This window comes from Neocloeon triangulifer, unplaced genomic scaffold, assembly GCF_031216515.1.
Source record: "Neocloeon triangulifer isolate White Clay Creek 2 clone unplaced genomic scaffold, ASM3121651v1 ptg000003l, whole genome shotgun sequence".
Taxonomy (NCBI): Eukaryota; Metazoa; Arthropoda; class Insecta; order Ephemeroptera; family Baetidae; genus Neocloeon; species Neocloeon triangulifer.
In genome coordinates, this window is record NW_026775546.1 from 5032979 (window position 1) to 5057799 (window position 24821).

Here is a 24821-nt window from a genome sequence, read left to right on the forward strand (position 1 = left end):
CTCGATCATTTGAAACCATACTTGTTACTTTTTCTTCAGCTTAATTCAAATAACTTGAGCACATAATTTTTATCGTCAAAACTTCAAACATTTCAATGATTTTGAGTTAATTATCACTTTGGCTGATGTTTTTTGTTCTATATTGATATGAGGATGAAAACTGAATTGAAACAAGGCTTTTTCGTTTCTTCTGGTCTTTCAAAGGCCTTCCATCATTTTTATTTCTTTATCTGCAGCATATAATTTACTTCTGGTCAAAATATATATACATAGTTCGGTGTCGCTTGGTTTTCGCGTGCGTCGGCGAAAAGAATTACTCCTGAGCTCGGAACGAAAATAGCGCTAGGACTACAGCGGGCAGGCGCGCGTCCGCCGGCGGGCGCACACCCCGTCGCACCCGTCAGCGGACTCGGTTGACTCCGGGATGGTTTACAAGAGGGCCTTGATCTCGTCGTAGAGGACGAGCACGAAGGCACCGCCGGTACCACGGAGAACGTTGGAGAAAGCGCCCTTGAAGAAGGCACCAGTGCCCTCGTTCTTGGCGATGGTTGCCCAGCAGTGAAGGGTGTTCTTGTAGAGAATGTCAGCCTTGGCGCGGCCGGACTGCATCATCATGCGCCGACGCACGGTGTCGAAGGGATAGGAGATAATGCCAGCAACGGTGGTCACAGTCTGCCAGGAGGAAAATAAATTTTTAGTATAAAATGAAATAAATACCCTAAAATTTAAAAATAAGTAACAATTTTTTGTATCAATTGTTTCTTTTTCTGAATTATTTGAGTTTCGGAACTTGTAAAGAATCGGAACTTGTAAAGAAAAATTTTACCTGTGCAATGGCCCATGAGACGACCAGGGGGGTCTTCTTGGGGTCGGGCAACATGCCCTTGGCAGTGTCGTAGAAGCCGAAGAATGAGGCGCGGTAGATGATGATACCCTAGGGACGCAATTTTGATTAAGCCTGAACTTAAACAAGTTTCAGAAGTTTTTAAAGTACCTGCACTGAGACTCCGAAACCTCTGTAGAGACCAGAGAGGCCATCAGACTTGAACACCTTTGAGATGCAGTTGCCCAGACCAGTGAATTCGCGGGCTCCTCCCTTGCCGACATCAGCAGCTAACCTGTGTATAATATGAAACATTGCAAAAATTAATAATTCATAACCAATTTTAAATTAAAAAAAAAATGTGATTTTTCCATAAAATTCAATTATTTCCAAGTAGTTAACATTATATTCTTTAATAAACTAAATAAATTATTTAAAATTGATGACTTTTTACCTTGTTCGGGCGAAGTCAAGAGGGTAGACAAAGCAGAGGGAGGTGGCTCCAGCGGCACCGCCAGACGCCAAGTTACCGGCGAAATAACGCCAGAACTGGGTGTGCTTGTCAACGCCACCAAGGAAGACCTGCTTGTACTTGTCCTTGAAGGCGAAGTTGAGCGCCTGTGTGGGGAAGTAACGGATCACATTGGCCATGTTACCGCGCCAGAAGCTGGAGAAGCCCTGCTCCTTGGGGATGCGGACGAAGCAGTCCACAATACCTGGAATGCACCAAAAGAGTAGAAATTAGTAAAAAAAAAAAAAAAAAAAAAAAAGTGTGTTCTAATATTTGTATTCTCTCCGGATCTCAATGGTGGTCATTATTTTTCACTTTTTTTTTTAATATTTTACTTTGATGTATTTCACAAAAAAATTTGAAAATATTAATTAAATGATGATATTTTTTCTGCAGTTTCCTGCAACCTGGGAAAATTGAAATTCGTGGGGAAAATATGCATTGAGATATTTTAATTTCATTAATTTACTGATCTGCATGTGAACCTTATTCAATAAAATGAAGCCATAAAAGATTTAAGGAATTTTATATTCTAGAATTATTTTTTGCTTTTGTTGTGCAGGTTTGTAAACTTCATAAAAGGCTAAAGAAAAAATTGCCAAAAACTTTTTGTAGAAAGTAGGCTTCTTAAGGTTTGCTTTGCTAAATTTTTTAAATTTTCAGTTCATTTTTTGGTACATATTTTTTTTTATTATGCTCAAAACAAGTCTAAAAATGAAAGAGAAAATTATTATAATTTTTTCATTCAATTTGTTTGAGCACTTTTATTTTGTGATAAAATAATCCAGAATCAATATGGGACATATCAGAAAAAAATTGGCGCACCGGATGGGCCCGAATTGTTGGCCTTGGACGCACGACAGCGCGGTTTTTAAGCGTGCGTCTGTCCGCCGGCGCACGAGGCCTGGCTGCTGGCGAGCCACCAGCGCCAGGAATAGCCCTCGGACGGCTGCTATTGGGACGCGGTCGTTCTGTGGCTCTCTTTCTTAACACGCGTGTGTGTGCAATTATGTGAGCTATTGATATTGTTCTCTCGCGGGCTCTGATGCAGGCGGTTGCATATAGACCGGCGCGGTGCTAATTTTAAGCGCCCATTGATCGACCGCGTCAGAAGTGGGTCACATGTAACCACCAAAGTGCAATGGGCAACCATCGCCGCGTCCGAGCTACAAACATGTCCTACGTTTCATAACTGAAATTTTCAATTTACTTCAAAAATTGTGAAAAAAAAAATTAAACAGAGGCAAAGAAATTAAAACTGCCTTTTTGTAACAAATTTTAAATATTTTTAGACAACGAAACTTTTATTTTTAATTAGAACAAAAAAAATTAATTTTATTAAAAGATATTAAAAGGAATATAGAGTTAAAATGCTTAGATTTAGTCAATTGATTTAAAAGAATACTTCATTTTTGAGCAATTATACATAGGGACTGGGAGGTGATTTGTTGTATTGTATTTGAGCTTTTCACGCGTTGCTCGTCAGAGCTTTTTTGTTTGCACATTAGTTTACAACCAGCAAGGTGTGATAAAGAGCAAGGCCAAGTGTTATGCAAACGCCGCATCAAACGCGCTTCGCTCGAAAAAAGCAGCCGTCCCACATTTCGATGCAGAAAGCTCGGTCGGAGAAGGAAAATCCATAACTGCTGGCTGGGCTTCGAGCAGCGCATGATTGAAACAAAACGCCCTCAAAATGTTCTAGAACTTCAGCTTTGATTGATATATATTGAATTAAACTGTTTTAAGTGAAAAGTTTCTGAATGAAAATAATATAAAGAGCCTAAATTGAAGTAAATTGATAATTTTTTAAGTAAATATTCAATATTTTTTATTTATTACAATTAGCACTTCAAATGGTCTTTTTTAATTAGGACATCGGACTGCTGCTTTGGATTGTTTTAAAGTGGAATTCTAAAAGGAAAAGTGCAGCATTTGCACTTTCGCCGTCGGCGGGATTCCTGCGGCGCGCGCCGGGGGTTTCGACGGGCGGCGGTTTCCTCGCACCGTTGTCTCCCAATGACGTCAGAACCGGGCTGCTTTTTTCGCCAAAGTCATGTGAGTCAAAAGCGGCCAAAACTATTTTCGGGGCCGCCGCGAGAGCCAATGGTGAACACATCACACACGTCGCGACCGCATTCCCCTTTTGCGAAGCCCAAAGGGCAACGATTTCATTTCACTTAATCGCCCTCAAGAAACTTAAATGGGCAATCGCCAAGTAAGGAATAAAATAATAGATTGAAAAGTATTTTCAAAAACTTAAAAAATGATTTTTTTCAGTGATAGTAGGGGAGGAAGATTGAAAAAAAAAATGGATGATGAAATAAGGGCAGAATAAAAATGAGACAAACGTCATTGGTTGACATTCAAACGAATCGTTCGGTCAGTAAAATAATCAATAATCTTGAAAATATTTTAATTTAATTCAGATTTAATTTTAAAGAAGTTTAAATTTATTAAGGTATCTTAAACTGCCCTCCAATTATTCAAGAATACTCTGGAAAAAACTGAATTTCATAAAAAAAATATTTGGCAAAGAACACCCTTTCCGCATTGTTATATAATTGAAACGTTTATCAAAATAGCTGCAATTGTCTTTTAACCCTTTCATTTTTTCATTTCTTCAACTATTCTCTATATTTCTTCTCCTTCACACATAAAAATTTTGAAATTACAATGTGAAAGATTCATTTTAAAAATTCTATTGATTATTCCACCCCCTAAAAAGATGAGGGTTGCTTTTGACCCAGATTTTCCTTCAGCCAGGTTTAGCCAAAAGCCCCTCTCATTCAAAACTAGGCCACTTTTCCCAATCAATAACGACCACATTGAGCCCCGGATCGGGTATATTTTCCAGGGGGTAAATGAAGGTCACTCACCCTTGTACTGCTTGTCAGCAGCGATCTGCTTGGACACATGCTGGACCTGCAGAAGGAGCTTCACACGTTCAATGGGGGCTACGGCTGTCTTGGAGATAGCGGCAGACACACCACCGGCGATGAAATCCTTGGCGAACGCCACGGGGTCGGTGATCGAAGCGTTCATCTTGGGTCTTCTTTGGGCAACTATGCAACGATCAACTGCAAAAGGTGTGCTGCTGCTACTCTGCCGGTGGCCGCGGGTCGAAGGAGCGACTTCATACCCGCTCTACTCTGCTAAAGTAAACTCGTCCGCCCCTATCGTCCCTCCGTTCGGCGGCACGCGCCCCGCCGCCGCCAGGGGCGAACCTCGACTTCAATTATTAATTAAATTATCTTTAATGAAATTGTGATACTTAATTATAAATTTTTTCGTTCATTTTAGAATTTCATTAGTTTAAGAAACATCAACTCTGAAAATTGAATTATAATTTCAGTTTAATTTAAGATTTTAAACGTCAATTTATTTGTATGAAATTGCTATGAAAATTAAATTATTTAATGAGAGCCAATTAAATCTCAATTTACATTTTATAAAAAAATAATAATGATATCAATTTACTCAAAATTTAAGGCAAGAAATTTTGTTATAATTGGCGCGAAATTAAATTTTGATTGCTAATTATCATCCCAGTTACGCCGCTGGTTGTGAGACAGTGCTGTAAGGGCTGAATTCCTCGGCCGCGTGTGACAATCTCGACCTTAAGAGCGTCGACCCAATGCATTTGGGCCACTTTCAACGTGAGCGTTTGCGTCAGCCTTTTGTAATGCACTTCGTATGCAATTTGTTATTTTAGTGATTTAATTTTCATAACGGCCATCACATATTGACTTATCGTATCAGTCATATAATCGTGAGCCGGAAAAAAATATGAGAGTGTGACGATTTTAAAAATTTATATCAGTATTTGTGGGTTCGGTGAAGATTACAATGTTTTTAAAAATGTTTTTATAGTGCAGCTTACGTTAGGCGGCGATTTGCGAAGCAAAATTAAATTAATTATTTATTTGCCATATTATTTATTCTAGAAAAGACTTACTATTATTTTTTTCTCCAACTACTTTAAAATTGGCTGGTTGAATTGAGAATAGAAAATGTATTAATATAATAGACGTTTATCATAATTCATTATGCTAAATTTTTTTTTTAAATGCCAAACGCCTAACAAATAAATATTTAACAATAGTTTCTTTCTATACAATTTGGAAACATAAAACTTGGGCAACTGTTCATGAAGAGAATGAAGGCAAATAATTATAAAATTTATTGCATAATATAGCAAAAAGAAGACCATATGTTTATATAAACCAAAAATTTGATTTTTACTTTTTTGCAAAGAAAAAATCACCACTTTCATGGACTTGATTGTTTCTTTTTTCTTTTAAAATTCAAAGGTCTGCAGTCTGAAATTTATTGAATGTATTTATTCCCAGAAATAATATGAATTTTTAAAGTCCTGACAAATTTATAACAACTCCTATAACCTCAGGATTGAAGCATTATTTTTTTAATTTAATCTCTAATATATTTGTTGGATTAAGAAGAAAAATGGCTCAAAAATATTTTTTTGTAAATCTTAAGTGGTAATTGAGATGTTTATTTTGCCATCTTGTGTAAATAGGGGTGCGAGATTGTGGCGGCAGGTCTCTAAAAAATCTGGGGCAGTTAAATGGTTTGAGGGGCCTTCTGGATGTCATCTCAAGAAAGGCGCCTCTGGAGCGCAGCGCTTCTCTTTTGTCTGCGACTTCTTAATTCTCCGCCAGACCCACCGCCAGTCTGGTGCGCGGTTCGCAGGACAAAAAAGAGAAATTCTCGGCGCCGGCGTCCTCCTGTGAGAACCGAGTTAATTTTTACAGCGCAGAAAGAAAACACGCCTCCAGCTACAAGGCGCGCGGCAATGTGGCTTTTAAAAAAGTTGAAAAGATAGAGAAGCAGGAAAATTTTTAACTGGAGAAAAAAATCTTTTTTATAGATAAAACTGTGAACAATTCAAAATTGCTTGGGAAAGACATGTCACTTCTTGAATATTGCAAAACTGCAGAAATAAATACCAATAATAATAATGAACAATCTTGCAAAAACTGGAAGGAAAAAAATTATTTTATTGCTTGTAAATAAACCTAGAAATTTGAAAATAAAAACGTATAAAATTTATTATTAATAAACGATTGGTTTTATATCAGGATTTAAACTAGGTCAAAACTTGTTAGTGCTTGTTAGCTTGAAATTAATTTGTTATAAAATCTAACTAAAACTAAAAGCTAATGATTGTGAGAGGTTTTCTTTAATCCTATATGTTATTATAAATAAATTTACTATTAATTTGCCCACCCATCAAGAATTACAGAAATTGGAAAGAATAAAAAAAAATGATAACAAGAAAATTTATTATACGTTGAATAGGCTTTTGCTAGTAAAATTAATTTCCGAATTTTATAGTTATGATGATAAGAAATTTTGATTATTTAAAAATTTAAAATTTGATTTAATATTAATAATTGTTCACTTGGTTGTGTTCAAACCAATTTTCATATTTTATTTTTTTTAAACAAAATAATGAAAATAATTAATAATAATAATGATAATAAAATAATTCTATTATTTATTGTAAAAAAATTAATAATAAAGATGTTTTATAATTCAATAACAATATAGTTATACATTATAATTTTTTATTAAAATTTGTATTTTTTTTAACTCGGATGAAAATTTCGGTCATTTTATTTTTTTAAATTCAACTCCAAAAGTGGTAAAGCAGGCCCGCAAGATGGTGCAGCGCAAGGAGAAATGAAGAAAGTCTCTGGTTGAAATTCGAGCGACAGCAGAGATCAAAGCAATTAGCCCGCGGCCGCTTATCTGGGCGACGTGTTGGTCTGTTAAATGTACTCCCACTGGCAGCAGGCAGATAATCCGCCGGTCGGGGAATAAATTTCCAACCTGCAACGCGCGGGGCTGTTTTGCTCCGAAAATAAATGTTTCTCGCCGCGCGGCAGCGAGAGCAGGCAACCGGCACACACACACGCGGACAAAGTGAATTAAAAGGCGAGATAATTTATTATTTATGCATAGAAGCAGAAGCTCGCCGGTTAAAAGCCCCGGCCGAACGCGATAAGCGCGACTCCCGTGCTTTCTGGCGTTTTATCCGCGTTGCGCCTCGACCGGCCGGGACCTCCGGACTCACCACCTCCATCCTTTATATGGATGGCGCCAAAAAATCTAAATTTGGAAGTCGATCCTCTCATTCATTTTGGTGGTTTTGATGTTTTGAAAATATACAGAAAGAGCTAATATGATAGAAGATAAAAAAATATCAATAATAATTCTGTCTATATAGTCTTGTGTGGTCTTCATTTTTCATTAGGGATTTTTTTGTTAATATTAATTTTTATTTAGAGGATGTATAAAAATTCCCTATTTTTTACTGTGAAAACATTCCAAAATCAATTAAATATTGAATTCAACCAAAATTTATGCACAAGTGTTGAAAACTGAAGCTATAAAGTTAATAATATAAATAATAGTTGGTTATATATTTCCTTTTCTTTTTAAACTTTATTCTCTAGATCCGCTATACCCTTCTTTTTAGCTGAAATGCTGAAATGATTTGAACCGGACAGAATAAAAGTTATTTACTATTATTTTGGCATAATTTTTTTTTTGCATATTCTTTTGGTGTGACAGACAATAATTTAAAATTTAATTCATCTTAACGTTCAGTTTAAAGAGATCGGATAATTGCTTCCGAATTTCATTCAACTTCTCAACATTTTCTGCCTCTTTTTTTAATATAATATTGACAATAGAGACGGCTGTCTATTTGAATGCTAGATCTGTTTCAACATATAACAATTATTATTCATATATACTAAGCCAATATAACTCTCTTTCCAACTAAAAACCAGATTGTTTTGTGAAGCTTCGCATTGATATTGTTCTCTTTGTGTACGAGATTCACGTGTTAAAATGCGTTTTTTGCGCTGTAAAAATTCGAAGGCTCGACTGAGCGCCGCCGTTGCACTTAAAGTGAACACGTGTTTGGCGTTTTAACTGTGAATGTTGTGGAATTATGTGCGGCGCGCCACGACTGCATGCATGGTCGGTCGATCCTTAGTCACCCCCGCACACAATAAGGCGCCGCAAGTCCATCAGCGTAAAGTTTGAAATTTGTTTTCACCCATATCGCGTGTGTGATGTGTATGATGCATTGAGGAGCTTTTAAGTCTTATCTTGATCGATCTTTACCGCCACTGTTTCATAAAAACATAACATTTTTGTGGGGAATAAAAATTTTAGTGCAAGTTTTAAAATAATTTCATTTTGCTCAAACTCAAAATAGATATTTAAGGACATCATGTTGCGGAAGATATTTATATATTCCTTTCAAATTATTTAAAAAATCATCCTACTAAATTTGTTTTATACACTTTTATATGTGAAAAATATTATAGGCAATATTTAAATACCTAATTATAAATAATGAGATGTACACAAATTTCAAGTAAGTAAAAATAAAAAAATGAAAAAAGCCAATAAATCTTAACTTGGAACTAAAAAATTGAAAAATGGAATCTTCAAATCCCTGTCGCCCGCCAACCACCTGCTTTGGTGACACCGAAAAAGCAGCTCCCTTTCTCTCACCCTGTCCCAGCAATAAAATTCGAGCCTAGGGGGTGAAAAAAAACGAACGCACCCCGCTCTATATTATTTTTTGCGTCTCTGTTCAGCGTCTGTTTGTCCATTAAGCCCCAAAGGCGGCTAATTTGGCTGTCTTGGGTTTCACTCTCCAGCCTGGGGGAGGGGGAGGGAAACTCGACCAGCCGAGAGATGATCGGTCCAGAAGTTAGTCAGTCTCAGTCATTGGCAGGAAAGATGCTGGGCGAGCAGACGACGAGTTGCTCCTACGCCATGCGAGACCTCATCTTCACCGACCCTTGCACACCGACCTTCGACCCCTACCCTGAGTACCTGAGCTGGCAGGATTCAGTGCCGCCACATGCGACTTTCGCGCCACTTGATCACGTCCAACCACACCTGCCACCACCAGGTTAGACTACAAAGAAATCGAACTACTCAATCTTGGACTTATTTTACAAAATTGAAATCTTGAGCAACTGGCAAAGATTTTTTTTTAAATAATCGGTTTTAGACATATAGGCTATTTTTTTTTTTTAAATGGAATAATTTTCATTGAAAATAAAAAATAGATTTAATTGTATTGCGGTGTAATTATTCGAATGCGAAAAATTTGTTTATATTAAAACAGTATATCTTAGGAGAACCAATTATGAATAATAAATTTTAATTTCTTAAATTATAGCCATTTAAAAATGAGGTGAATTGTGAATTAAAAATTTAATTCCAAACAAAAATATCATAGGTTTTCAAATTAAAGTAATTTTTAAATGAAATTTTATGATTCTTCAGTTTGTTGGATCCTAAAGAATTATTCAAACAATTTCCTCTAAATGAAATTAAAAAAAAAAATATTAAAAAGCCTAAATTAAAGCACCGTAAAACACAAGGAAAGTCTCATTGTCAGATTGTTTGCAAGCGGCCCTAGATTTTATTTGAAACGGAATCTCGACAGTGACGTAATTGCGATGAATAAAATTTAATGCAACATCGCCTTCGTTTCTTTCTTTTTTTATCACTGACCGTCCATCAGGCAGTAAAGATCCGCTGATGCACAACATATAAAATTACACGCGTGTGCGTTAAGCCCGCCTGTGTACGTAAAAAAACTATAAATTGGGGCGCACGATGTAAATAAAGATAGTCACTTTCATTTCCATATTCATATGGTCTTGAATTTTCAAATTCATAAAATTTATTTATATACTGTGGGGAAGTTATTATTTTACAATAAAGGATTTTAATTCCTAAAGATAGGTTTTAATTATTTTCTATAAAAATTTGGCAAATTCGTGGTTGCAGTTACGGCAGATGCAGCAAAACTTGAAAAAACACCTCTGAAATCAAAATCTGAATCAACAAGCAAACCTAGGATCAAACGAAAACCCAGAGTACTTTTTTCACAGGTAAGCAGTTTGAGAAAGTTTTTTAATATGGGATATATCAGAGAATATTTGAAGTCTATAAATTTCAATTATTTATTGAAAAGTTTTGTAAAATTCTGGCGAGCAAAGAAACACAATTTTATTATTTTATTACTCAATGTTTTAAGATCAAATTAAATTAGAGTTCTGGTTTATGATTAAAAGCAGAAATGTTTTTGTCTTTTGTAACATTCTATAAATTTGGTTGAATATTGGGTTTGGTTTCAATTTAAAAAGGGAGTAATTTTTTCAATTTTAATTGTTGAAACTTTTATCTTAAGGTGCAAGTACAGGAGTTAGAGCGACGGTTTCACCAGCAGAGATATTTAAGTGCGCCAGAACGTGACCAAATCGCGGCTCAACTCGAGCTGACCTCCACCCAGGTCAAAATCTGGTTCCAAAATCGGCGGTACAAGTCCAAGCGCTTCCCTCCTGACGCGAGTTCCGCCCCCAACGCTGCCCCCAGCCGATGCGTCTACGCCAAAGAGCCGCCTCCTGCCAGTGTCAACAATAATAACAACAACAATGTCATTTCGGCCACAGTGCACCACCAGCCGTTCGAGCCACCCCCATACTTCTGTCCGCCTGCGTATGCCGCCCCCAGTCATCACCAGCTCATGACCGACTTTGAACAACCCACCTACGCCACCCTCCACAGCGTTCAGCAACCCAGCAGATGCTGGTGAATTTGCCAAAAGTATTTTTACTTAAAGAGAAACTCATCTGATGAAATCGAATCAAAAGTTTGATTGTTGCAAATTTCTGTTCTGCGGAGTCAAAAAATATTATTATTGTTGGCTTCAATGGGGGTTTTGTATTCACATCTTGCAATTTTGAACAAAACTGATAGCGCCATTTTTATAGCAGTGGATCGAAAGGAAGTCAACGCTAAAATAAAACCGCAGAAAATTTTTGAGCAGATATTGCTTGTGTAGCTCAAAATTGACCCTCATAAAATGCAACCCAGCATGAGCACGCCAACTTCAAATACTTTTATGAAAAACAAATTGTTCAAAAAATACTTTAAGTTGTAAATTATATATTTTAGTTTAAATTATGTTGAAATTAACAATTATAGCACGTGGAGATTCTTTAACAGTGAAATAATTTGTACTTGAGTCAGGGATATAATTGTATGTGAGGAAGCGCGCGCATATAATATGTATTTTGTAAATACATAATTTTTGGAATTTTTGTATTGAGCAATAAAATTTTAGATAAAGCAATTACAACATAGGTTATTTAAACTAGAAATATTTTATTCTATTAAAACTAAAACACAAATATTAAGGTAAATAATATGAACTTTTAATAAACGTTTTGGCTTCTTTGTAAGCTGACTGTATTTTTTTTTTTTTTTTTTGAAATAATGGAAGTTAATTTTCTGATATCATTCTGCTTATTATGCAATTTTATAAAAAAAAAAACTACAGAAACAAAATATAGGCAACCTGCAGCACCCCAAAGAGCTGCACCACTGGCGCCTGCAGATTATTGAAGTATGCAGCCCGCATGTCACTTGATCTTCAGACGGCCCCTGCAGTTTCGGAATTTATACAACCCGCGTGGTAAAAATGATGAAAAAATTCTCCAACTGTGGCCAAATTAAAACATGACGGTCTGATTGCTTTTTTTTCATTTGAATCAAATTAAATAAAATATTTTCTAGGACTAAACTAATTTTGATCTCAAATTATTACTATTATAAATATGAAGAAAAAAACGATTTGAATTTGATCAATCAGATGAGTAATTATGATAAATGTGAAAAATTTTGAGCTCGCCTGATAGTGATCAAAAAATGAAATTGATTGATTCAATTCGACCTATTTTATTGTTGTTTGATATAATATTAATTTTTTCCCCTCGCGCCACAGACCCCATTAAACTGCTATTCAGGAGTTCTCTTAAAGGCCGTCAGAGGAAGTGAGGTGTCTACTCGTGAAAGCCGAACTCGAGCGGCGACGTTTAGAGGGCGCCAAACGTACCTTTTCAGCAAAATCTACCATCTGCGAACCAAAACAAAAACCTCGAGGATGCCGGATTGTCCCTTGCCTTAGGTGACCTCGTTTGAGGGCTGTTTCCGGCCGATGGAGGGCAAGAATGAGAAGCCTGGAGATGGAATTCGCTCCATGCGTTCGTCCACCCTGTTCCGAGCCACAAATTTTGAGCTTTACGCTAAACCGGTTTGATAATTCTGAATTAAAAGTTTAGTCTTTTTTTACATAATAGTTGCTTTGCAGAATAAAATAATCATGGCTCTGGGACTGGTGGGCCTGAGTGTCAGCATCGGCTACATGGCCTACATGCGTACCCAGCACGAACGGATGGGTCTGTACACGGCTGTCGACACGGAAGGGCAGGAGACGTTGATGAAAAGGCCCTCTCGGTGGGATTGATTTTGAAGGAAAATAATTCATACATAGAGACCACGCAAATAAATTGCTTGTAAGAATAAAGTGTAGATATCAATGGAATGTTTAAAATTTGTAATTTCAGTTACATTTCCAATTTTATTTTCCTAAGTAAATTTTAAAACTTAATTTTCTCTTTGAAATATTTTAAATCTCAGAAAGTTGCCTATTTTCAATTTAAATATATTTGTATAGTTATTATTTAAAGGAAATTCCATGAAAATGGTAGCGATTATTTGATTAACTAATTGTTTAACATCAAAAATTGCCCTGTATTGCGATAAATTGTTTCTCGTGTTTCTTTTTTGTGATTATAATGTTTTAACAAGTGAAAAAAGCCAATATAACAATGGAAACAATTTTTTCTATAAGAAATTTTCAGAAAACAATAGAAGTAAATAATAGTTTTTGACTTGACAAAATTAAACTTATTTAAAAATCATTTATAAAAATTATAAATACTTTGGCTGGAAAATTATTTTACCATATTAGTAGAGCTCTTTAAAAACGCATTTATTAAAAAAAAATCAATTTGACTGAATAATTATCATTTAAATAGTCATTCTTTAAAATGAACATTTCACTGAGGTTGATTTGATTCCATATTAGCTAATTAGCATTTTCTCTCCTTTTTTTAAATTTTATAGATTGCAAGTAAGTGGCCTTGGTGTGGTGTGGTGCTCTTGAAAAATCCAAGCTTTAAATTTGACTCGGTGCCCATACACGCTTAGTTAGGTTTGAGTGTCGAATGTTAATTAGACGGCCATGGAAATAAGTAAAAACAACACGTTAAAAGAGTCGGCTGCAAATTCGATTGGAGAGTGGTCAGCAGACAACCGGTCCATTATTGAGCGCCGCGCACACTAATTGGGCGATAAATCTCGCCAGACCAATTTTACGAACGCACACACCTTCGCAAGGCCCGATCGACCGCCGCTAATTAATTAACCGCCGCTTTAATTTCCAATTAGCAGCTCCGCGCTAATTCTAATTGTGTAATCCCTCTGGCCGAATTTTGTAATTAATTTATTAATCGCAATTTTCCATAAATTTCACCTCTTACTTCTTTTTTTTTATCAAACCTTTGTGGGCATCAATTTTGTCCGGAATTATCCTCGGGCCAATATGGGACGTCTGATGCGGCGGCGATAGGCGGTGATTTTCTGCGGTTGTTGAAGGGGACCTCTCGTCGCCGCTGCGGTTCATTTGGCGACTCCATTTTTGCAGCAAGAAAAGCTTTAGGGCCCCTCGAGGCAGCCGAGTGAAAGTGGCCGATAACAGCACAAATTTCCCATATTCTCCGCCAGGGGCAAGAAATTGCTTTCCAATAAGCCGCCCCAACACCCAGCGGCACCAGACAGATGCCCGCCTTGCTAATCGCAAAAAACCCGCAACTTCAAATCACTCAGGCCATGCGAAGTTTTTTGTAAATAAAATTGTTATTACAAATTCGATACAAACAATTGAAAAGCAGTAACAAAATACAAAAAAAAAAACACAGATAAATTAATTTACTAAATTTCTATAAAAAAAAAAACGTTATGCAACCCGCGCAACCTAAAACAGAATTTTGTCAACGTTTGATTGTTTTTCCTTCTCCTGCGATACCTTCAAGTCTATATAGAAATCAGACATTGGTTGCAAATTATATTGATTAAATACTTGGAAAGGAAGCTTTGGTGATTGTGTTGCATGATTTAATGACAAGAATGCGAAAAACAGAGACGATTTGTAAACTCTTTTAAAAAGAGGAAAAATGAGCATACCCAATAGGAAACAACCCACATTTTTTACACCATTCACTCTTTTAAATGTTACTGCAAATTTAATCAAACTGAAAATAACGTAAATTTTGAACATTATTGCAAATTTAAGCAAATTAAAAAAAAAAAGTTATTTAATTAAATCCTTCATTCATTTCCTCCTTTTTTAGATTTTTAAAATAATCCCAATTCATTAGAAACCTTTGAATCACTTGTTTACATAGTGAAAAACAAGTTTTTACAGCAATGTAATTTAATATTTGCAATTATCGGAAGACAATTTTAAATTTGAAAGTAACCACCATTGTTGTAAAGAATTTAACAAGGGATTATTAATCAATGCAATTTGACATATATCCATTCAGTAAAGACAATGAACTTATAAATAATAAAAATGGACATTAACGTCTACTTAAATTCTTTTGATATTTGAAGATTTGCCAACAAATTTCCCCCCTTTTTGGAAAAATCTTTTGAGACAGATGAATTAAAGGAAAACGGAGGCAAGCGGTTAGTCAAGTGTAAAACAGATGTTATCGCAGCCGATGAAGAGGATCATTAGGCTGTGTGCTTCTTGAGCGTGTATTAATTACAACGGCAGCTCGTTAACTTTAATTTGACTGACAGCCAGTGGTCGTGTTGTAATTGGGCGTCCGGTTGCAACGCAAATATTTGTCTTTTCGTAGGCTAATTACCCCGGCACGATGTGTACCTCGGGAGGCGCGAAAGAAACGCGACACTTTGCACGTTTCACTCGCCCAACACGTGTGCAACTTACATAAGCTCAGGTTTAAATAAAGTACTTTAGTTAATTTCATTTAAAACCACCGATTTGAATTTCAAAGAGGGCAGGTTGCAGCGGGGATCGATCTGGCGAGGGACGAGAGAGACTGCTTAGTGGGGGCGTGCTGGAATTTAATGCATGCAGATTAACCAGCGGCGCTCGTGTGAATTACAGAGGCAATTTTCGCTCTCGAGCAGCAGGAGATGCCAATATATAAACGTGACGTCACTGCGCGAAGGGAAGACAGCCAATCGGGCTGCGGAAATTGCCCTTCTGCAGCCCCAGCAGCGTGTGTTGTTATGTCGTCGACGCTTGATGGCCGCCACCCTCTCTCTCTCTCTCTCTCTCTTTTCAAAGCACAATGGCAGTCCTGATAACGCCAGCAGTTGCCGCCGGCGCTCGCTAACCATATTATGGAAGCAAACAGCCCTTATTACCCGCCTGCCAGGTACGGACTGTGGCCCCCAAAGGGAGAATCTGAAGGGTCTCGGAGAAATTTGAGTAAAAAAAATGAGCCATCAGTTCATTTGTTCGTCCTGACCAAGAATGCAATTCAAAAATATTATTTTTTTTTTAAAATTTACAGGAATTTGGAAAAATTACATTTCACCAAATATGGTTGATGGAGATTTCCAATTAAAATTTGAGGGACCAAAAAAATGAGAAGCGATGAATTTGCCGGAATTTGCATAGTAACTTCTGACAATAAGTCAAGGTTTCACTTCCTTTCGGAAATAGTGATTTATGAAAGAAGTGGATTAATTCCAGCAGATTAAATTAAATTTTCACATTTTCAGGTTGAATTAAGATAATATTAAAAAAAAAAAAATTTCGTTTTGAAAGTGGTGCTAATTGTAAATCCTTTTAACGAGTTCTTAAAAAAATGTATTTCTTCTTTCTTAATTATTTATCTTGTAAAATTTCCAACGAATCTGATAAATTGTCAAGCCAAGATTTTTTTGCATTATAATATACTTCTTCAATTAATTATTTGTGTCCTCAATTCAAGAAATTTTCAGCCTAATTTTTCATTTAAACAGAATAGCTACTGCTTTTGGTAATATTCTTTTCAAAATAAAATCAAGGTCAAGGTTGCAAACACAAAATATAAAGGCAGTCCGTGCCTGCTGGAGGGTCGCTTATCTGCCTCTGGCCGCGGCGTGAAAGCATCAGGTCTATTTGCCGGACCGAATTACAACCCTTGGGCGCCGCACCACCACACCAGATAAGCGGTAATTTTTTTCGCGCAAATTTTTCACACCCCCTTAAGATGATTTATACGTCGATTAGCAGACAGGCACCGCACCCTGCCTCCACATATTTACTCGGACGCATTTTTCAAGATTTCTTTTCGCAGCAAAAAGTTATCACACCGTTTTTATAACGCAATTTTCACGAGAAAGTAAAATAATTCAATTTTCCAAAAGTGCAAAATAATTTGCAAGAGTTGTTTTCCCTTTTATACACAGGCCCTTATTGTATTATGTAGCGGAATGGGGAGGCAATCGGTCCAAATTGCGCACAAAAGAGGCGAAATTGGAAACTCTCTCAATTCAGCGGCGTCGCGAGCAGTTTTATTGCCGTCGTCGCCGCGTCGACGCTGCTGCTTCCTCTTGTTGTGCGAGGGTACATTGGAGAGAGAGCTGGGGTGCGGTGCGGACAATGTAACCCCGCCTTTTATGCGCGCACGTTCGCGATGGCTTATCAGAAAATTACTCATTTTAGTTCGCTCGCTCGCGGTGACAGACGCTGCAGGAAATTGGAATAAGAAATTCGGCGTGAATGAAAGATAGGGCCCGTCTATGGTTATAATACTACACACACACTACACACAGGGTGCCGTTTACCCAAAGAAAGCGGCCATATTGGAGGACGGCAAAGGACTGCAATTTATTTCTCAATAAAATGTCTTACAATTTACTTGGATGGCTGTCCAAATTTACCAGGTCCTGTAATGAGGAAATTAATTGATTTGGTTTTGAATGGAATTTAAAATAATAAAAATTTTGAATGCTTTAAATAAACGCAGAATTTGCAAATTAACTCAAAAAATTATATCAGGATTTGACCACTATAGGAAATATTAATTTAATTTTATTATTATTTTTTTTTTATGGAAACTTACGGGTCAAAATTGGTAAATTTATTCTCTCTGGCGTCCTTTCTCCAATAACGCAGAGTTTCTCTGTCGAAATCCGTCTCCTGGTGATTAATTAGGAATTCAACGTACTTGACGTCGTAAGGTTGGTAGATTAAAGGGTCGGAAGCGTCCTCATCTGACGCAGAGTCGTATGCGTCAGGACTCTCTCGTCGCAGGAGATCCTCTTTTGTCGGTTTAAATCCTTATTTAAATTATTTTTCAAATAAATATTTGAAATATTTAAAAAAATTTAACATACCTAAAAGTCCAGGTGTCTTTTTTTGAAAAAGTTTTTCAAATGGCTTGAATTGTTTGGCCGTCTGCAAAGGGGTGCCGACTATGGGCACCTTGGGCAGTAAGATGCAGCTACAGGGTAGCCACACAAATAACGCTGCCACCAAAAAAGCAAGAAGCACCGATAGATCCATTATGAGTGAGAGTTGAAAAGGAACTGTCTGATGCAAATTTCAAAGTAAAATTGGCCTTGATAATGAACTCTCTGCAATACGTTTTGCTGAATTTGCAAACAAAAAATATTATAACATAAACATTCAGTGTTGAAACTGCCGCTTGACATTGCAATTTTTATCACAGGCAGTTTTTATAGCAAAGAGCTGAAAATTTGGTTGAATTTTATTGTTTCTATTAAAATTTGCATTTTAAGTAATACGAGTGAGGCTATGGATAAAAAAAATTGAAGATATATGTTTGAAGATTTTCATTTTTTCCTAATTCTTCATAATTTAATCAAAAAAATCTTTTATAACAGGTAGAAAAAAAATGAAAGCTTAATTTTTTTTAGCATTTTGTGCCTTTCAAAGATATAAAAATTAGAGTATTTCGCACTATTTGGAGAAGGCATGGCTGTGCAGGCCTCAAGTGTGGTTGGCGAACGCGCAGAAATTGGCGCGCGCGAGCACAGGAATTGCAGCCGAGACACACGACGACGATGCGACGAGGGCCTAACAAGCGGACGATAACAACCACCGCCCTCTCTCCCTGCGTTTCACCACTCAGCTTGTCAACTTTGTATACCCCTTTGCATGCGTTTACAAAATTTCAAATTTGGAAGTGAACGCTTTATATTGTTTGCTCTTGAATTGCTCTCAAAATTGGAATATATATACAGAGAAAATACGACAAGTGCCAAAATTTATGACTATGATGCATGTCTCAATAAAATAGAGAAACGTGTACATACTGTTTGTCTTGCCTACATGAATCCTTTTTAACTAATTAAATAATAAATTGAAAATTTTAGTTTTCTATTTAAATGATAAAAATTCTAAATACATATATTAATTTTTAAATCATCAGGACATTTTCTTACTATCCATATTATTTTTTAGTAATCAAAGAAGGTGGCATTATAAATTAATAGCCTGGAAGTTATACTGTGCCGCTTTACAGACAGTATTATATTTTAAAAACTAATTAATAAATTTATTAACAAATTAACGATAAAGGCACACAAATTTTGACAAATCGTTCATAATATGCTATTTTTTATGAATGTAAGACATTCTAATTGTAAGTAAAAATTAAAACAAAAAAATGACTTTTTGTACTAAAAAATACTGCAGTGATAAAAACATTCGGGTTGATTGTCATCTCCATTTACAGAGCAATGGAATAAGTAATCAAAACCCGTGGGAGCGAAAAAGATTCAATTACGCGACGTGCGAGGGATGATTACAAAATTTATTAACATTTATATGCTATCATGCGCCGTCCCCCTTTGCCAAACATGACTGCATTGTCATTGAAATTGGCTGGCGAGGGGCCGAAAATCTGCTTTCGCTGGTAATCGAGCCGGCGGTCGCGTGCGGTTTGTCGGCGATCAAGCCACCCCCGCCCCCAAAAGTCATTCTTACAAACACTCCGCTTTAATCAACTCTGATTTTTATTAATTCTCGAATCACACTATTCACATTCATTGGCTGCACCATTGTGCTCAGTGGCTGATACGTTTGTCTGATAAAAATTACTACTCTAAAGAATTTTTAGGAGATCTAAATAATTTTTCACTAAAACAAAAAAAAAACAAGTTGATTGACCCAAAAATAGCATTTGAATGCTAAAAAAATGATATGCACAAATTGATCAATCCTAAAATATATATAGCAAAAAAAAATTAAAATTTGTATTAAATTTTAGGTTATAGGAATATAAATCTTGAGCTAAATAATTATTGTAATTTAGTTAAAAATTAATTTTATAACTTAGTAAATAAAAAAAATATATATTTTAAATATTAGCAATTAATATATTGAATAAAATTGTTTAAAAAACAAATATTCTTGTTGCTATAATTAGAAACAATTTGCTAGAGATACCAACCTTTCAGATAACGAACCGTTTCAAATTACTTTTCTCGAGTGGAAAGGCATTTTTGACGTCATGTGCAGATAAATAATGTTGGCAACGTGGAGAACGAAATGTGTGCTATCGAATGCTGCCCGTCCGCCTGAAAACTCTTCTTTGAGGCAACAGATCGTGCATTACTTTTATCGGACGCGTATACATATTTATTCTCGAGTGTACTGCTAATTGGGCCAATAAATTGCAAACACGATCGAGGACAGCGCCGGCCGGCTACCGTCGATCCCTTGCTGCTGCTGTATAATAAGCAGCAGCAAAGTGGGTGTAGCGGCAGCAGCACCGCCGATTGGCATCTCTGCTGCTTATTTAGTGCCATTAGGCCTTGTTAATTCTCTTCTCCAAAGTTGCGACCAATCGACCGACTTTAGACATTTACCTGGAAAACTTTTCAATGTTGGCATTCCTGCTCAATTCATTATTTTAAACAATTAAAGTATTCATTATCAAAATATTTACCCAAGAAAAATCTTAATGAATTTAAATAAAAATAGAAGTTTTCAAATATTTTCGGCCAAATTTTAAAACTATAAATAATTTACATTTTAACCTTAATATCAATAAGAGCTACAAAAATGTATTTTTTAAGTTTAGAAATTGCAAAAAGTGGTGAATTTTCCGCAGCTTGGTGCGGCAGGCTGGGTTCTTTTTCTTGGCATCAAGATGTAAGAAAGAAACTCGTTTTTCGCGTCGCTCGTACTTTTTCGTGCGATGCTTTTTTGCGGGTGGGGGCACCAGTGGCCAATTAATTAAAAGACGTACCTGCTGTATATGCGCTCCCTCGAAAAATCCAGTAGCAACCGCGAGCGCCTAATTGGACTCGTCGAGCGGGAAAAAATACACCCGAAAACGATCGTTCTCTCGCAGCAGATAAATCGAAGCGTTTTCCAGCACTCGTCCTAATTTGCAGCAATCGAGCAGTTGTGCAAATTTTTCGCACTTGTAAACTTCACCAACCTCAGGCCGCATGTATAAAAGATTAATATATTATTTTGAAATACCCAAAATAAAATAAACAATTAAAAAATATTAAGAAAATACTCAATAATATTGTATTTTCCTTCACCACCAAATTAAGTTTTCAAAATTAGAGTTCCAAATCGTACTAAAAATTTAAATAGATAAAAAATAATTAACTAAATCAAGGTTTCCATTTCTTACTACCAAAAGCTTTAGTCAGTTTCTTTTTTCTATAATTTAAATATTAAACATCGCAAGCAACATGAAACTATTCTATTGTTTGGAAAATCGTAACAATCACAATTTGTTCTGATTGTTGAGATGCATAGAACTAGAAAAAAATTCTGTATAATTTGTATTATAAATTCACTGGATTTTTCGATTTATTTACAGATTTTACTCTTAATATTGCAAAATTAATGAAACAAATAATTTTCAGTTCAAAAATAATTGAGCGCCTGATGCAATTGTCATTCACCATTTGTCGCAATCGGCTCCAATTATTTGTCAGCGCTTATTGGGCAGCCGCTGCTTGAGTACCACCTGTCTGTCTTTTTCTTTCGCTCTTTCTTCTTTCTCTCTCTCTCTCTCGGCAATTCTCCATTTCAGGAGTGGCGCGCGATTTTTTCCGCGCTCGCCGCATGCACCAATTAAAATAGTTGTCCGTCCGTTCCGCCAGAAGTAATAAATAAATAAATTATTGCATTGTCTCCGAGGGTGGACGTGGCCGCTGTTGTTTTTTCGCGTGTACGTACGTCTAATTAGCCGCCGCCGCACCGCGGCCTCTCGCACGTGACCGGCCTGCCTAAGAACGCTCCAAACTCTGTGTGCGCGCTCGTTAAAATTTCAACTGCGAGAGCATTCCCAGGCCGGTTTTTGCGCTGCTCGACAACCGCGATACGTTAAATTCACGGGAAATTGTTTTTTAATCGGTAGTAATGGCGGAATATTGCTTCTAATTTGCTCTCCATCGCATGACTTATATATTGTATTGTTTGACAAAGCCAATTAAACGGTGTTAGGTTGGTACTCTTGCTTGGAATATATTTTTTGTACTTTCGTAAGCAGCTCGTTTTTTTACAGCTTATTTCATTCTCCATGTATTTTATATAAAATCAAAATTACATTATTGATCTCACACAAAAAAATTTAAATATTGAATTTTCTTATCAGTTGAAATTAAATATATTTATTTAGATTTTTCCATTTATTTACTTTTAGTGGAGAATGAATCCCAATAAATCAATGGTTTTTTCTGAATAATGTTGAGAAAGGGTTTCTAAAGAGAGATGATGATGATGATAAATATTCATTTGCAATATATTATTGAAATTAAAATTTAATTTATTTTTTTTCGGTGTTTTTTTTTTTTTAATAAATGACTTCCATATAATTTTTTTGAGGATTTGAACTTTACAAATTTTATTTCAGAACCAACAAAGTAGATCATTAAATTTTAATTTTAAAATTTTAGGGAACTTTTCTTTTTTTTCACACAGTTTTACAATAATTAAATTTACACTTAAATGCTAGAACATCACATTACGGAATTATTATCGATACATATTATCGAACTTACGCATTAATCGGTATACATTTTCTTTTTTTAATATTTATAAGAGTTATTTCTTTCTGTACACGCATTCGTTTGTCAGTTCGATCCGCAGGGAAAGTTTATATATGGCACCTTAAAGTCGCGCACTTTGTTGAGATCTGCTTGCAGTCGGATGTGGCCCGCAGTGCATTTTTTGCGATAAGCCGGTTGATTTTGTAAGAAAAAAACCGTGCAGTCGAGATAATTTGACTTCACTTTTGTTAAAAGGCCGGTTTTCGGCTCCTATACTGGGTCCAACACTTTAATGAGGTGATTTGGGCTATTCAAGCCGTGGGGGCGGCGGAGGTTGGAAAAGTGGAGGTCGATGGTGCTGGTGGTGCTGAAGGGCGGCCGCCGCGGCGGCGGCGAAAAATGGGCCTGGGAATAGGGGTCCGAACGAGGGTGGAAGGAGAGGTCGAGCGGACAGTCGGAGTTTCTCGATTTCGGCCTCTTGAAGGCGTTTGGCCTTGGCGCGGCGGTTCTGGAACCAAATCTTGACCTGCGTCTCCGTCAGGTGCAGCGAACTGGAGAACTCTGCCCGCTCGGCGATTGACAGGTACTGCTTTTCGCGGAATTTCTTCTCCAGGGACATGAGCTGCTGCGTTGTGAATGGCGTCCGGGGTTTCCGGTTCGGCTTGTGCTTCCGCAAAGTGCAACGCATGGGACCCACAGTCAGACGAGGAGCACCTTCTCCACCTCCAAGAGACAGTCCTAGGAGAGAAAAATGGATTAATTACAATTTTTTGAATTTTTTTTTTTTATACAAGTTTAAAACTGAACTGAAGGAATCAAAATTATAGCTATCAAAGAGAGAAAAAGATAAGTTAAAATAAAAAGGGTAAAAAATACAAGCTGTATTTTTGCATTTTAAATGTATAGCAAACTTATTCGAATTTTGATCGGTTTTGATTGCACAAATTATTTAAAAAATACAATCTTTTAAGTTGTATTTTACATGACTTTCTGTTTCTGAATTTCATATTTTCATTTCTCTTTTGGCATATTCTGAGCTCGGAGTCAAAAGCTTCTCTTTTTTTTTGTAAAAAAAGTTATATACTTTAACCAATTATTGTCTCTTTTGGCCAGCTAAAATGTGTTTGATTACAAAATAATTTATTTTGCATTTTTTTATATTCTCTTATCTTGTTATCACTATCCTGAACACGTTATATTTGCCGAACCTTGTTTAATAACATTAGTTTTACACAATAATTACTGTGAAACAATATAATATTATGTTATCTCAAATTGAGAAGCGTTTTCCATGAAATTATTGAGAAATTATTGACTACATACAAAGAAGTGGATTTTGACTCAATATTTTCATGACTGAACCAATACAAAACTTCTATTCAAAGAGGAGGAAATAAGTTACGATATAATAAATCAAATATATTTTTTAAATAACAATTATCATTCAGAACAATCGAGATGATCTAAAGAAATTTAATCAAGTCGATTTGTTTCCTCATTGTGAAAATATCCAACTTTTGAGCTGTAGCCAGAATAAGATAATATTTAAATTTTTATTAAATGCTTTTGAAATAAGCAAAATTAAATAACAGATAAATCTTAATTGTCCTCAAAGATCTCAAATAATTTAAATCGATTTCAATATTGCAACCTTTGAAAAATCTATTTTGAATTACTTTGCTTAAGCCTACTTTCAGATAAGTTTATAAAACCATAAGGAAGGCCAGAGAGATCAATTAAGATACGCAAATTTATAAAATATCACATTATGGGAATTAGAAAATTTGCATTGAATGTCAAATGATGCATCTATATTAATATCATTTTACATAATGGAAGGAAGAGTATTTCTCACAATGAAAAACAAATTTTTGAGCAATAAAAATTATAAAAAATTTTGGCAAAAAAAAAGAATAAATAATGCGAAACTCACTGTTTGGCGATGCCTGACCAAAGTGCGGCATCCAGGTGAAAGGTGGTGCCAAAGGGAAGCCCGGCGGCCAAACGGCCAAACTGGGCGGCCGCTGGTGGAGCGCCCTTGGATGGGCGAGCGGCGGACTGGCAGGGGGGCTGCTGGGGGGGCTGCCGATGGAAATACTCGAGGTCGAGTCCGGGCTGGCCGGGGGTGCGTCAGGGCTGGCCCGGGGCTCAGGGGCAACCGACGTCGTGGTCCCTCCGAGAAGGGCGTCGACGCTGAACGAGATGCGTCTGGTGGTGGTCATCGCCGCAACCATTCCGCTCAAGCGGCGCCGCTGCACTGTGGAGGCTGCGGAGGCCCGGCACTCGGCCAGCGACGCTGCCGCTCGGCGCCGCCCCCGGGGCCGACGCCGCCCCCAGCTCCACGCTCCGCCCCTCGGCGCGTTATTTACGTCGCACTCGACTTGATTTCCAACTCGATTGCCGTGCAGACGCGTTTAATTGTCAATTAGCGCGAATTCAATTACCGAGCGAGAGAGCGCACGGAATGAATACACCTCAGGGAAAAACGACGCCTCCGTGCGAACAGAG

At 36.7% G+C, this 24821-nt stretch overlaps 5 protein-coding genes across 5 annotated transcripts; 2 read left to right on the forward strand and 3 right to left on the reverse strand.

The window, feature by feature from the left end:
* Positions 1-177: 177 nt before the first annotated feature.
* On the reverse strand, positions 178-4465 carry LOC132192745 (ADP,ATP carrier protein-like). The gene is made up of 5 exons (XM_059612842.1): positions 4211-4465; positions 1278-1539; positions 995-1118; positions 827-934; positions 178-672 (listed from the first exon to the last, which is right to left on the reverse strand). Exons 1-5 carry the CDS (start codon positions 4374-4376, stop codon positions 430-432), a joined length of 903 nt encoding a protein of 300 aa, XP_059468825.1. The 5' UTR covers positions 4377-4465; the 3' UTR covers positions 178-429.
* Positions 4466-9120: 4655 nt separating this feature from the next.
* On the forward strand, positions 9121-11425 carry LOC132192931 (homeobox protein LOX10-like). The gene is made up of 3 exons (XM_059613171.1): positions 9121-9294; positions 10185-10288; positions 10588-11425. Exons 1-3 carry the CDS (start codon positions 9156-9158, stop codon positions 10990-10992), a joined length of 648 nt encoding a protein of 215 aa, XP_059469154.1. The 5' UTR covers positions 9121-9155; the 3' UTR covers positions 10993-11425.
* An 882-nt stretch (positions 11426-12307) lies between these two features.
* Positions 12308-12791, forward strand: LOC132192686 (small integral membrane protein 8). Its single transcript, XM_059612767.1, has 2 exons — positions 12308-12492; positions 12550-12791. Exons 1-2 carry the CDS (start codon positions 12397-12399, stop codon positions 12703-12705), a joined length of 252 nt encoding a protein of 83 aa, XP_059468750.1. The 5' UTR covers positions 12308-12396; the 3' UTR covers positions 12706-12791.
* A 4316-nt stretch (positions 12792-17107) lies between these two features.
* LOC132192918 (uncharacterized) lies at positions 17108-17863 on the reverse strand. The gene is made up of 3 exons (XM_059613146.1): positions 17667-17863; positions 17393-17609; positions 17108-17216 (listed from the first exon to the last, which is right to left on the reverse strand). The coding sequence occupies exons 1-3, from the start codon at positions 17833-17835 to the stop codon at positions 17207-17209; spliced, it is 396 nt and encodes a 131-aa protein (XP_059469129.1). The 5' UTR covers positions 17836-17863; the 3' UTR covers positions 17108-17206.
* Positions 17864-22134: 4271 nt separating this feature from the next.
* LOC132192620 (homeobox protein MSX-2-like) lies at positions 22135-24559 on the reverse strand. Its single transcript, XM_059612659.1, has 2 exons — positions 24247-24559; positions 22135-23051 (listed from the first exon to the last, which is right to left on the reverse strand). The coding sequence occupies exons 1-2, from the start codon at positions 24545-24547 to the stop codon at positions 22621-22623; spliced, it is 732 nt and encodes a 243-aa protein (XP_059468642.1). The 5' UTR covers positions 24548-24559; the 3' UTR covers positions 22135-22620.
* Positions 24560-24821: the final 262 nt, after the last annotated feature.